This window comes from Manacus vitellinus, unplaced genomic scaffold (assembly GCF_001715985.3).
Source record: "Manacus vitellinus isolate BGI_N305 unplaced genomic scaffold, ASM171598v3 scaffold_0_pilon, whole genome shotgun sequence".
Classification (NCBI taxonomy): Eukaryota; Metazoa; Chordata; class Aves; order Passeriformes; family Pipridae; genus Manacus; species Manacus vitellinus.
In genome coordinates, this window is record NW_021938789.1 from 28,106,804 (window position 1) to 28,120,721 (window position 13,918).

Consider the following 13,918-nt stretch of genomic DNA (forward strand, 5'->3'; position numbering starts at 1 on the left):
CTGCTGAGGAACTACCAGATCCTGAAACTAGAACTGTGTATAGGAACTGCCAGTAAATTTAAGTAACTAGCACAGCTATTTGGCACCTTGGAGCTTTTCCTTTGAAACTAAAAGGCTTGTGGCTATAGATTCCCTCTACTCCACAGTATTTCCTGCTGTATTTTGACAGAGCAAACCTCAATTTTCAGTAAAATATAGAAAGGAAATGAGAAGGAGGGGGAGTAACAACCACAAAAATATGAACCAATTTGTCCATCCATCCATTTCTTCTCTGCACCATCTACACACAACAGGACAGATATAAATTCAGCAAATGCACTAGCTGAACAATTCTAGAGCCAGGACTTCTGGTAAGATCCCCCATCATTTTGCAGCTGCAGAAGGAATCAATGAAAGACAGCTGAAGCACAACACAGCTAATCTAACGAGCAAACGTGAGTCTGGGAACAATAGACTTATATGCTGAGCCTACTTCTATATCAAGTCTTTCTGTGAATTTAATCAACATTCTCTATACTAATTTGATTTTTCTGGGAAAGATTTTCAATAGCACTTCTATGATTTAGAAGCACAGGTCCTATTACAACTCACGAGGATGTGAGGTCTAAATCTCCAGGGCGCTTTTAAAAAAATCTCACTCTACCTGTAAAATGGAAAAACAATCATTGCTTTCTGCCTTCTAACTACACTGATACAAGGACTAATAGGAATATTCAGCATTGCCCCTGCGTGAACTCCTCACTTTTCCAAGACTCGAGAGGCTAATATAACCTTATCATGACTTCAGGTCAAAAGATTGAGTCTAATGGACCAATGGAAGGAATTAATTTCAGACCTCAGGACCTTTAATTGAGAACAGATGGTGCCTAGTCCCTATAAATTTAAAGTCTGGGGCCTGTTAACAAAAGCATCTAATCTCATCTCAATTGCCATAAGCAGCCAGGATCCAGCAATATTGAGTTTACAAAACAATATAACAATCTCCTAGAACTCCACTGAAAGCAAACAAGCAGCAAAGACAGTTAATGAAAAAGACGTCATATGTTCTCTGCAGCTAAAGTAGTTAAGGGAATGAGCAGTAGAATTCCCCACTACTGAGTGCAGCTTTTAAGCAATTTTAAATAAATCTCCTTATAGAGTATACAGCAATCATGCAATGAAGAATTTAGCAGCCTGAACAATTCTAGTTAAATCTACATGGAAGGAGACTGGATACTATTCATTTAACTAAGGCCATTTCTTTCAAAGTCATTTTGACCCAGATATCTTGGAAACTTTGAATATTCAAAAGAACTTAAAAGATTAGAAACTATCTTGATATATTCAATATCCATCTTCAACAGCAGGCAGAAAAGACAATTCTGAAACCCTATCAAAGAACTAAATTTTGCCCAAAAATATCTTACACTTCTCATTTCTGCTATTTTTCTTCAAACAGCACAAGTGACCAATACAGTTGGGTTCAGTGAAACCCACTACAAAAACAAATTTAAGTTTTGTAGACAAACAAAGCAACTCAAACTCTTTAGTCTGCCACAGGTGCAGACTGAGACTTCATAGTATTAGTCATCAGCAATTATCCAAAACAATTTATTTGTAACTTTAAAGTAGTTTATAGAAGTATTACATTTATTAAACCCCAGTGATTGGAGGGGGGAGCAAATCTCTTTCTCCAGCATACAGTATTTCAACTGGCAGATGTGTTACACCAGTTCCTTTGCCCATGCTCATGATTGCACATGGATTCACCAGGAAAATGCTCTGAAGTTTCTAGGTCATTTGAAGAAGAAACAACCAATCTTCAGCCCTATATGTTTAATCTGTATGAAAGCCACATGTATGAGCTGTAAGAAAAAACGTATAAGAAAAGTTGTTGTAAGGATAGCCATATATATGCACACATAGCCATATACACGCATTTATTAATATATTTCACCACAAGACAAAAAGTAACCATAATGCAGTCAACCAGAGAAATCATCCTGTTGTCAGTCTCTTCTCTGTCGTGGCCTGACAATCAAGAACCAGGATTTCCCAGGTCAGTAGCTTCTTTTTCTGCTGCAAATACTGCACCAAAGATGGAAATGCTCACATTTTGTCTCAGATGTACCTAGTCAGAAGCCACAGTAGCCCAGGGAGAGATTCGCAGCAGCAGTACAGATCTGGCACAGCAGCTGCACAGAATCTTCAGACTCTGGGAAAACTGTTATATGTTATGGACATTTTAGAGCAGATATGAGATACACACACCTACTAAACATTTGTATATTTGTAATTTAATCCATAAGGGTTTCCCTTCATCTTTCTTTACTTGATGCTGTGGGTTCACAAATGTGAAATTTAAAAAAAAAGAAATAATATCAAAGTAAGATATTGATATGAATTTTGCAAATTTCCATGTACTATACAGAAGCCACAATAATCACAGCAGTCATCAAAGGCCTTTCCACTGAAAGGTTTCTAAGGTAGAGTGAAAAAAAAATTGTTCTTCCTAGTTTTAGTGAGCTAAAACCACATTTCTTCTTCTTTACAATTACAGGTGAAAACAATAGATAATTAAACACAAACCTGATATAACTAAGGAAAAAATGGTATACTGAATGGGCAGGGATAAGGAGTATGTGGAATAAAAATCAAAACCACCGCTTCTTATCAAGCATTTCTTTTTCTGAGATTTGAGACTTCATCCTCTTCTCACCTTAAATCAATAAAAGCAGCTTAAATTTTGCCAACAGATCAGTATATTATATAGACCAAAAGAAGTTCTGAACAGTTTCATCCACATATTAATAATTATAAAAAGAATTAATTTTCAAATCTGACTTGAAATTTAATTCTACAGTGAATTCTCATTTGAATCAAAGAAAAATAAACTTTTTATCCAGAAAACATCAAAGTAAGTAATTACATGGGTTTAATAAGAGTTAGTTTCAAAGAACTATCTATTCCAAAAGCCTTTGCAGCTTTCTATAAAAAAGAAATCTTCTTGATAGATTTTCTCTGGCTGTTATTTGACCAGCATACAAAAGCTGTCAACTGTAATTATTACTGATACTCTTACAATAGCACAACCTATGTTTATTTTAAAGTTGAAATCATTATTAGATTATTTCTCAATATGACATATTTAATTATAAAAGTAAATGCAACTAAAATCTTATTGCAAATCAAAATTAGATAAAGCTTAAAAAACACCTTTAAAACAATTGAATATGAATAAGCCTGCTTTTTATATAGAACAGGTATTATTCAAACTTTACCTCTACCATTTCTTTGGTTTTAGCTGATGAATATAATAATATCTATCTATATATATGTACGTATGCCCACCCCCCCACACTGTATCAAAATAACTATACAAGAAATTAAGAAAATGGTAGTTGAGAAACTTTCTTACAAATGACAAAAAATCAAATAGTATCACAGCTGACAGATATTTTTTCCTCCTTTTTATTCTAATAACAATTATGTCAATAAATCTGATTCAGCAAATATTTTCCTCTCTAATTCATTAATTGAAACCATTTATTGCTACCACCGTTATTTTTCAAGGACATAAAAACCACATTCCAAATCAAAGCAGCAGAGATTATTGGTTTATAGCTGTGCAAAGCATGCTTTACTCTCATAGCAACGCCACAATTAAAACATAACTTAGATGAAAAAGAGTTGTTTGCTTTAAGGTTTCTTTGCAGAAGTACATCCAGAACGACACATTTTGTTTAGGGGAACTGAAAAGCAATATTTTTATATAAAACTTATAATAAGAAAAAAAAGTCTATGAAAAGTTACCCATTTCCAATTAGAAGAAAAAACTATATAAATATTAATATTATATTACGTTGTGGAGCAACATTTTTATGGCCTTAATTTTCTCAACATGCTTCCTGCTTATTAATTTTTGGTTTGAATAAAACAAATGACTCACAAAAAACAAAACCAGAAAGGAAGTGAAGAATTTCTATTGTCCACCCTCTTCCACAAAGACCAACAGTAACTACACCAGCACTTAAAAATTGTTTTAGAAAATATGTTAGATTATTAAATATCCGCATCTCTTTCAGCAATCTCTTTCACTGAGCTACTCTTGGAATGCCATTGTCTGACTAACTTGTACTTTTTGCTATTCACACTATTTGCCTCTGGCCCTATTTGCCATATGTGGCCTTTGTAACAGCAGCAATATCTAGACAGAACACAGTAGACACAGCAGGCTACGTTCTCCCAATCTGTCCTAGTGTCATGTGTTTAAAACTACTGATCATGCTTGTTAACCTTTCTCTAAGCCTCCCGTTGTCTGGCATTTTCCTCAAAATAAAGTCCCAAGACCAGTCACAAATGCGGTTATTTCTGTCTGCACTGCACTGATGCAGCAGCAGGATTATTTGAGTAGGCACATTATAAACTCATGGAAGAAACAGTTACATACCACAGAAAACACTCCTGACCAATAACCACTATGACCTTGAGGTGACGGCTATGCAGGGGGAATACATACATGTTTCCTGGACATGCAGGATGGGGAATGGAGAAGCGAAAGATCAACCACAGCTGAGAAGCCCTCAGAGGAAAAGCGAGCTCTTAGGCACCATGTTTGCACGACGGGCATACACAAGTCCAGGGGCCCAGACAGGAGGCTGTCATTGAAAGGCCACTGTCTGATTCCTTGAAATGTCATGGCAATGGAGGAAGGCTCCTAATGACTAGTCAGAAGACTAAGGGCATGTTATCTTCAAGATGGGTAAGGAGTATATGTGGAAGTAGAGGCAGTCAGCCTCACCCCAGTCTCCCAGGGAAGATTATGGAACAAGTACTGCTGGAGTCATTCTTCATACACCGGGACAGGCCTCCAGGAAAAGAAAGTGAATGAGAAGAGCCAACATGTACTTACTTACTAAAGGCAAATCACACCCAAAAAACCTGACTGCTCATTAGGCTAACGAACAGCTAATCTCAGTCAACAAAAGGAAGGCAGTAGATATTGTTTTCCTTGACTTTAGCAAGACTTTCAACATGGTCTCCCATAGTATCCTGGTAGCCAAACTGGAGAGAGATGGACTGACTGGGTGAGTTACAAAGTGCAGTTTGTGGAAAATCGGTTGTATGAAGAGGCTGAAAGAATAGTGTTTTGTAGTGCAAAGAGCAACTGTTGGTCGACATTACTGGCATTCCTCAGGGGCTAATATTGGGATTGATAGTGTTTTATGTCTGTACTACATTTAACATATTGAGAATTAATAGGATGGAATGTGCCCTTAGCAAGTTTGTGGATGATACCAAGCTGGAAAGAGTGATCAACACACTGCAGGGCAGGATTGTCTTTCAGAGGGATCTCAACAGGCTGTAAGAATTGGCTGAAAAAAACCTCATGAACTCCAAAGGCAGTATAACCACATCTAACAGTACTAGCTGGAAGCCTGCTGGAAAGCAGCTTTGCAGTAAAGGACCTGGGGAGTCACTGTGGACAAGTTCAGCAGTGTGCCCTTTCAACAATAAGGCCTAACCACATACTGGGTTGCATTCAAAAGAATGGAGCCAGCATACCACGGAACCATTAGTTCCTTTTAGTCAGCATTTGAAGACCTTACCTAGAGTACAGTATTCCATGTGGGGCTTGCCAGTCCAACACTGACAAACTGGAATGAATTCAGTGAAGGCTGCCCATGATGACTGGAGCGCATACAACTTGAGGAGAAGCTGAGGGAGCTCGGAAGAGGCAAAAGGCGGAAATCTAACTTTGGTGGTCACAACTGCAGCAAGAGAAACTCTGATTAGATATAAAGAGGAAAAAAATTCCCAATTAAGTTGGTTAAACACCAGAATAGTTGCCTTGAAATGATGTGCTCTCTCTCTTGCAGATTTCAAAACTCTACTGAACAAGACTTTGAGCAAGCTCACCTAAATCAGTCTTTGCACTTGTATTTACTGAACTGCATTTTTTCTTGCAGAATTATTTCTTCAGGTTACATCCTGTCCTACAAAGTCTATGTGATTCTTTCTGAGTTACAACATTCTATTTGCATTATCTAAGTCATTAAGAAAATCTCAACACACTACGTGGCACATTACTTGATTCAACTTGTCAGTTCATGAAGTAATGATAATTATTTCCTGTGGATTTTTCCAGTAAGTTGTACATTTGTCTTGTAATAATGAACATAGACCTCATCTTCCTATTCATGAGTATGTCAGGAGTGAGGCAGCGTCAGAAGCCCCCCCCAGTATCAAAACACCTTTTACTACTAGCATCTGCTCCATTTTCCTTATCAAGGAGTGGCTTACACTTTCACAGAAGGAAAGCACTACACCTTGACAAGACTCGTTTAGTACAAACACATACTTATTGTTAAGAAGCATAAACTTTTCACAATTTTTTTCTTGGGTGTTTCCCATCTAACTGATTGGGCACTGATTCGTCCTCCTTTTTACCTTCCAGAACCATATCCATCATCAGTGGTTTCTCAAACATGAATCATAAAAAGCCCAGAGGCTGTAGACACTCTATACATGCAGGACAAAATTTATTTACCTATGTAATCTGTAATCCTTTATTTAAGAGTATAAGTGTTCAGTTACTCAGGTAGCAAATGCTGAAACTCAAACAACCAGAAGAAAACACATCAGCAATATAGTCTTCCTTCACTGTTAAGTAATAAATCAACTCTGTCTTTTCCCTTTTCTTAGCATTCATATTTCTCTATAACACTCTACTTTTTACTGATCATGTCTCAATTTTAATTGTATGCTTGGATTTCCCCAAAGTCCTCCTGAAGCATCTTTGTAAGCTCCTCCTCAAAAATTTGACCTTCCTTCCTTTTTCTGCATTTTTTTTCTTAAAACTCAGATATGTGGAGAAATCCTGAGCTATGATAGTTGGTCTTTAGATACCTCTTCCACCACTCCTTAAAATTAGAAGGATTTATAAGCTTAACAGCCAAAAGTGAATTCTCTGAAATTTTGTGCTTTGATTTGTTTTCCCTTACAGACTCCAATTCTAATTTTATTGCTGTCAGCAGTTGTTAAACCTAGAGTTCCTGCACATCAGATTTGTCTAAGTGTTGCCAAAGAGCCTCATCCTCTGGCCTGTGTTCTGTACCAGGCTCCCATGGTGAAAGCATAATTAAGATGGTCCTTTGGAATCTCATGCTTTTCCTCAACAGCAGGTTTAGTGAGACTTAAACCTCTGAAATCTATGAGATCCCAAAAAGTTACTGCAAAAAGGTCAGCCCAGCTGTTGCCATCAGCCAAAGGAATTATGAACGTGATTTTCAACTGCATTAACAGTGAATGCTAAGAAGATAATTAATTGAAATATATCCACTAAACTATAATCATAATAGAATCTGAAAATTTGCATAACTATAGAAAACTTATGATAATATTGCAAAAAAACAGATGACTACTTTTGTTTATGGATTTCTGTTCCATGCCTCTGTAACCAAAGAAAAATTTGTATACCTATTTATATATTAAATATTATTTCAGAGCTGACTGCTGTCAACAATAAAACAGACTGATTTCCTGGACAAGAAATTTCTTAGCAGCAAAGCAAGATTTAAGAGGTATTGGCATGCTCAATGAGAAGTAGACAATTTCTGGATGGAACACTATGGGAAAGAGTGAAGAAGCTGTAATTGGTGATATGGGAGTAAGATGAGGACTAACTCACCAGCTACGTGGCTGGTTTCGATCCGCAGGCTCAGCATTTGGTTGGCATGTACCAAGCAGCTCTTATTCAATAGAGTTTATTTAAATCAAGTTTTGGGCCTTATCATAAAGAGAGACGTTAAATGGGTGAAAACGTGTAACACTACTTCCTGAATTATGTGCATTATTTAAGAATACAGAGTTCAGGTATATGTTACAGATGAACTGGGTTAGAGAGAAGAGATTTAAAATGTCTTGACAAGTATCTTACCAATGTATTTCTTGGGCTTCAGATATCTGAATGCCAGTAAATTCATCATTCTGGAAGGACAAGAGAATATTAGGTTCACAAGAATGCTGTCTTTAGAAACTGTCTGAACTTGGAGAGCAAACAAGCAGGTGCTCACACATCTGATAAACTGATATTTTCTCTTTATAGAAGCTCTCAGCAATGAACATTCTACCAGCAATACCTACTTTTCTGTAGCTGTGAAAAATCGGTTCAAGTTTCAAACCATTTATCTAACCAATTCTGAATGACTGCCTGAGACCATGAACTTACACTTCCTCTCTCCCTTTATTCTTTTTATTTTGTTACATCCTGATCTCCCCTGGTCTTCTAACACCCATCAGTGCAAAACTCTCACTAAATAAAAAAAAAATAATCCCAATATTCTAGTGCCATCAGAAGTACTTTCTATGTGCCCAGGTAGTCTTCGTGGTTGTCAGCTATGTGGTATGCATGCCTCTGGAGCACCCCACTCTTTCTCACAAGCACTGTCACTACTGCTTCCAAAGGAGTAGAAAGTGACATGGACTTGACATAAGTCTTGAGTCTTATATATGAGTGACATTCCAATCAGAATCACTGCCACAGCCTGACTTTCAGGCCAGCACAAAAAGTGCATACAAAACTGATCAAATAACTTTACAGGGATAAATAATAATAAGGTGCTGCACTTTTGGAGTAACTTGCTCAATTAGCTTTCATGTCTTGCTTTTTAACCTTCTGATGTCTCATTAAGTCAGAGATTGCAGTTTAATGGATTTAAAAATAATTTAAATATGTAAGTGGATTCTAAGATATCTTAAAAATATATTGACCCTTTAAGGAAATGGGCCATTTGAAGCCTAACTACAGCTTCTAGCTCATACTCTGCTGGAATATTTATCCAGTTTAAAAGACAAATTTAGTAATCTTAGAATATCTTAACAACATAAAGTAACTGGCTGCTTGTATTTCAAAGTGACAGCTCCTAGCACAATTACCAACATAAATTTCTAGATGCAGCATTTATGAAACAACTTGCAATGGGAATGGAGAAGAAAGCCTGAAGAAACATCTCGGTGTGCTCCAACCAATACACCATACTGTACGTGACACTGGTAGGTTGCCCAGATTAACGGATGCAGGTCCTCCTTCAGGGAGGCTGACATGACAAATCTCTCAGAATATGATGCCAAGAGTCGTATATGGAACTTGAATGAAGTAAAAGAAAAATATTTCTATTCAGAATTATTTACTGAGCACTAACCTAAAACTTTGATGTGAGAATACATCTATAAACCCTATGTTTGATAAACCTTGTATTTTTTTCTTAAAAAAAAAAAATCTACTGGCATTCATGGTATGTTCTTAGTATATATAAAATTTTGCAACTTGATCATGTGCAATGTTATTTGTTTAAAGAAACTTCTAAACATCCCAATATTATTTACAAATTTAAGTCACTTTTTTAGGATCTTAGAAACATTTTGTTAAGACCTGACAAGTAAAAGTATTTTCAGCAAACTATGCCACTTACTTAACTATGCAACAGAACTGCAAGTTTTGCTTCCTGAGGGATATGCAATCCACAATTATTTCAGAAGAGCAAATATACACAATGGTTACAAGGAAGGAAAGGAAATGGTATTTTATTGCCAAGCTCCTCTTCTTGCCTAACTTGCAAGAAAGCAAACCCCAAGTACTTCATCAAATTGTTAATCCTGAGGTCAAAGATCTATAGGATAAGTCAAAGTTATCATCACCCTGACAAGTCCAATTAACTCCAATAATGTCTGCTTATGGACATGGACTATTTAAACAATGAATAGTTTTACTGGGATCACTCAAATAATGAGGCCTTTACTTGAGGAAAGTGTGATCTGGTGGTGTTGTGTTTTGTTAATCATAACTGGTTGCTCCTTATTCACCTTAGAGATAAACCTGCTCCATAGAAATGCATTTACCTGTAAAACAGTTCCATCAAAATTCAGTCAAGAATCTTTCACACACAACAAAGGGGGATGCAGTGCAGTGCAGACCTGTTGTAACTCTACTTTTGGTTTCGTAGCCTTATCAGGTTTGTCAGATTTTAACAGTATACTGGCACAGCTGTTAACTTTAGGCCATAAATTAACAAAACTCACATCTGCAGTTTAGTCCTTTGATTAGGGCACCTGCTCCTGCCAGGGCACTACAGGTGCCAACTTAAAACCAACTTCCTTGGTTTTAAGTGATTTTTTTTTCTTTTTTATATTCTACTGTGAGGATTAAACATACGGAATTCCAACTACGTGTATAAAACGATTTCTCAGCCAAGTCTTCCATGTTCAGTGGGAACAAAAATTCAGAGAAAAATACCAAAGAAGATCAAGCTTTTCACCACTCTAACACTGCCACTGAAACAGCAGCCCGTGACATGGTCCACATTATATATGTTTCATAACCCTAGGGGACTCTCAAACCATCAAAATTTCATTAGCCTCACAGCAGTCCCAGTATATTCTTAAGTTGGACTGCTGGCCTCCCTATTAATAAATAAATCAACTGTAATCCTTTTTAGTGGCTAAACTCTTCACTGAAGTTGTATCAAACGCCAGACATTCCTTGCATGATTTTAACCACTGCAGAATAATGTATTTGTTAACATATTGACAGTCTTCTCACACATGAAAAAACAAAACACTAACTTTAAACTGATGGAGGAAGTTTTGGCATATCGCAATCGACAATTTGCCTTTTTAAAAATTGTAAATATAAAACCTATTAAAAAGTATAGCAAACCTATGGTACTTCTGAAGCAGTCACCTCTGTGGTAATGTAAAGATATGGCTTTCTATGGAAATAGTCTATTTGCATGCATGTGTATATAAATCCATATTTTCAAGATCATTAACCTAGGGTTTTACAAAAGGTTCAAGAGACCTTTCAAAAGGAAAAATCGCAGGACTGCTCAACAATTTATTCTAGATTGCTTTGCAGCCGAAATATCAAACATTATCCCACAGAAACTTCACTGCCAAAAAGCTTTAGGCAAGTACTCTTGTGCTCCTCTTTCAGAACTTGCCTTTGACTCAAAAAAAGTTTTCCAAGCATGACACAAGACACCCATGAACACAGAGCTGTCTGCTCAGGTACCGTGGAGCATTCAGTCCAACACAAAAAGGAGGGTCCCATTTGAGACAGCTGTTTTGCACAGGCATCTTCAGGTAGAACCAGCCACCAGAGGAAACAACAACTGTGAATAATACCAAAATATAGCTTTGGTTTTGTTTTCTCAAACTGAAGTTAAAATAATAAATAGGAAAAATTAAACTTTATTGCTTGTAGTTTAAAATAAAAACACACTGTTCTTTTAGGGATTATCATACATACACACCTACATTGCTGTTTCCCACAATGTGTTACAGCTATTGCCAGAGGATAGCAATAAAACTGCTCTGACTTTTGTACAGCTGAACAGACAGGTTTAATAAATTAATAAAATTACACGTAGACATGCAGGCAATAGCCATCACTAATTTTCATTGTCACTCTTCTTTTTAATTTCCTCTTGAATTTGTCATGAAGTTAACAGAACAATCATTTTAATTCCAGTAAAGCTGAAAAACTTCTACAGGTAAAAAGAAGATCTGTGCATTTAGCATTTAACAACCCGTTAGATTCTGTTCATAACATCAAGAGGAAGTAAAAAAACTTTGAAAAGCTTTAAAAATGAATCAGTCAATTGTATTAACCTATATTCATTTAACCACTAAGACTTAATATACAATGGTCATATCCCACATCCTACAAAGCTTCTGTTAAGATTTTTGTTATAGATTGTAATTGCACAGTAATCCAGTCCCACTAGCACATCCAAGGCCACATGTCCCTCTTCACCACAATTCCAATTCCTCATCAGCTAAGAAGTTTAAAGCACAATCAAATTTCTTTTCCAATCACATGAGTCCTGTTAATAGGCTATTCTTTGCATTCATTCATTCATTCTAGATTCTGCAGCTTCTCCAAGATGTCTTGAAGAACAGTTTACAATGAAACTTTTGAATGCAAGTTGGCTTGGGGAACAACTTTATTACCGCTAAGCTGTTCCCCAGAGGGTAACAGGTGACTTGGCCTGAGACAATAATAATCTATTTTTGTGATTAAACTCTTTCAAAATTACAGCTAAAACATCACACCCAAAGGTTGCATTAGTTAGGACTGACACTGAATATTGACTTTACTGGAAGAGGAGAGGGGGAAAAAAAGAAGGTAAATAATTCAAGGCCATTCCTTTAATGATTTAAAATTACTGGGTGTCAACCAAAACAGCAATGAAACATTAATTCATATAGGGGCATATGTGTAAGAACTTACCATTTTCACTGTCGGACTTGTTTTCATGTTCGGTATCAGTCAGAGTGAGGGCTGAGTTGGAACGGCTCGACAGACAGGAACTGCGCCCTGATTTGACCCCCCTGCCCCAAAGTCTCATGGCATGCTCTGGAGACATCACTCCTTCATTTTCAGTATCAGCATCTGACCCTGCACTGATAGAGTAACCTCTGTGGGGGAGCCCCATTTCCGCACAAAATGCCAGTCCTCGACGAGCTGCTGGTTCACAAACTCCTAACTGCCTTAGGGTAAAATTCTGTCCTGATTAGGGGAAAAAAAGATAACAAAAGGTGAGAATTTTTTAATTATTTTGTTTTAAAGAATCTAAAAGTTAAAACTCTTCACATGTATAATTGTTGTCTCAGATATCACATAAGGTGTTTAGTCAAAGCTCTGTCTGTACTACAATCAAGTGGATTCTTTTGTCTCCAGCTCTCTGCAGTGCCCATTTTCATTCACAGTAGACCTCAGCACTGTTTTGTCAACTGCTTAAACACATCAAAAGTGCTCCTGGGTAGCAAATAAACAAAACAGAACCTGTTAACTAAGAAAAGCCAATTCAGTACATGAAAGGATTAAAAATAAATTATAAATTTTTTACTTTTTTTTTTTAATTATCTTCCAAAGCACTTAACAGGGTATTTGTCAGGATTTTTAGTTGGTTGGTTTTGAAGTGGTTTTTTTGTTTGTTTACTCTGGTTAGAGGCCAAAGCACCAGGCTATTTTCCCCATGCAGATGTCCCCTAATGTGACAATGGGAAAACTAAATGGGAATCAAACTCAGCTGGTTATTTGATCCCTCTGCCATACTTTAATACGCAAATACAAATAAACAGAAATATGGCCACCCGTTACCTGCAAGTACTACAGAAAAGTTGTTATTTTTTGCGTCACCACATTTTGAGAAGCATTTTTCACTTTTACTGCTGAAGCAGAGTCTATGCATTTTAACAGACTTTTAGCCTCTGTTTTGGGGCAGAGCAAGAGACATAAGTGAATCCCAAATGATTGTATTAATAAATTAGGTGCAATAAACTTGTGACACTTCAATAACTTAGAGTGTCTAAATTATGCGACACTCAAAAATGACTGCCTTTTTAATGGCTGTGTCTTCATCTTACTTTTATGTCTGTAAATTTAAGACATTTTATGATATATAGACGCTTGGCAAGCTCCTTTGCATGCCTATACCCATAATGCTTTTCCACCCTAGCCCACAATTATTTCATAGCTCTGAGAACAAATTAGAACATATATTCAATCTTTGAATCTGACAAGCATCCTAATTTCTCCAAAATTAGTCACTTAACACAAAAACACAGTAGCAAGATAATTAAAGCTTATAATATGGCAAGAACAGAATCCTATCAATGAGAAAGTAATAGAATTGCAGAAGTGTGAATACAGAAGTGTAAATAATTCCTGAAATATTAAGAGTTAATGCACTGGTCACTGAGTTTTTTTAAGTGATCTATTATTTTATTGCTGCAATCACATGAAGCTGTTGCTATAATTTTCTTAGCAGCCAGAACCATAAAAGAATTCTGACAATGACTTTCATAAATAATAAAAATCAGTTACTACAATTAGGTAAAAATCTAAGTATTTATTATGCAGGCGTGAATATAT

At 36.4% G+C, this 13,918-nt stretch overlaps 1 protein-coding gene across 1 annotated transcript in view; it reads right to left on the minus strand.

Moving 5' to 3' along the window:
* TENM3 (teneurin transmembrane protein 3) overlaps positions 1 to 13,918 on the minus strand; it is a 381,689-nt gene that overhangs the window by 290,633 nt on the left and 77,138 nt on the right. Inside the window, exon 3 of the mRNA XM_018070569.2 lies at positions 12,272 to 12,550. Coding sequence (XP_017926058.1) covers positions 12,272 to 12,550 — 279 coding nt within the window. The remainder of the gene's footprint in view (positions 1 to 12,271; positions 12,551 to 13,918) is intronic.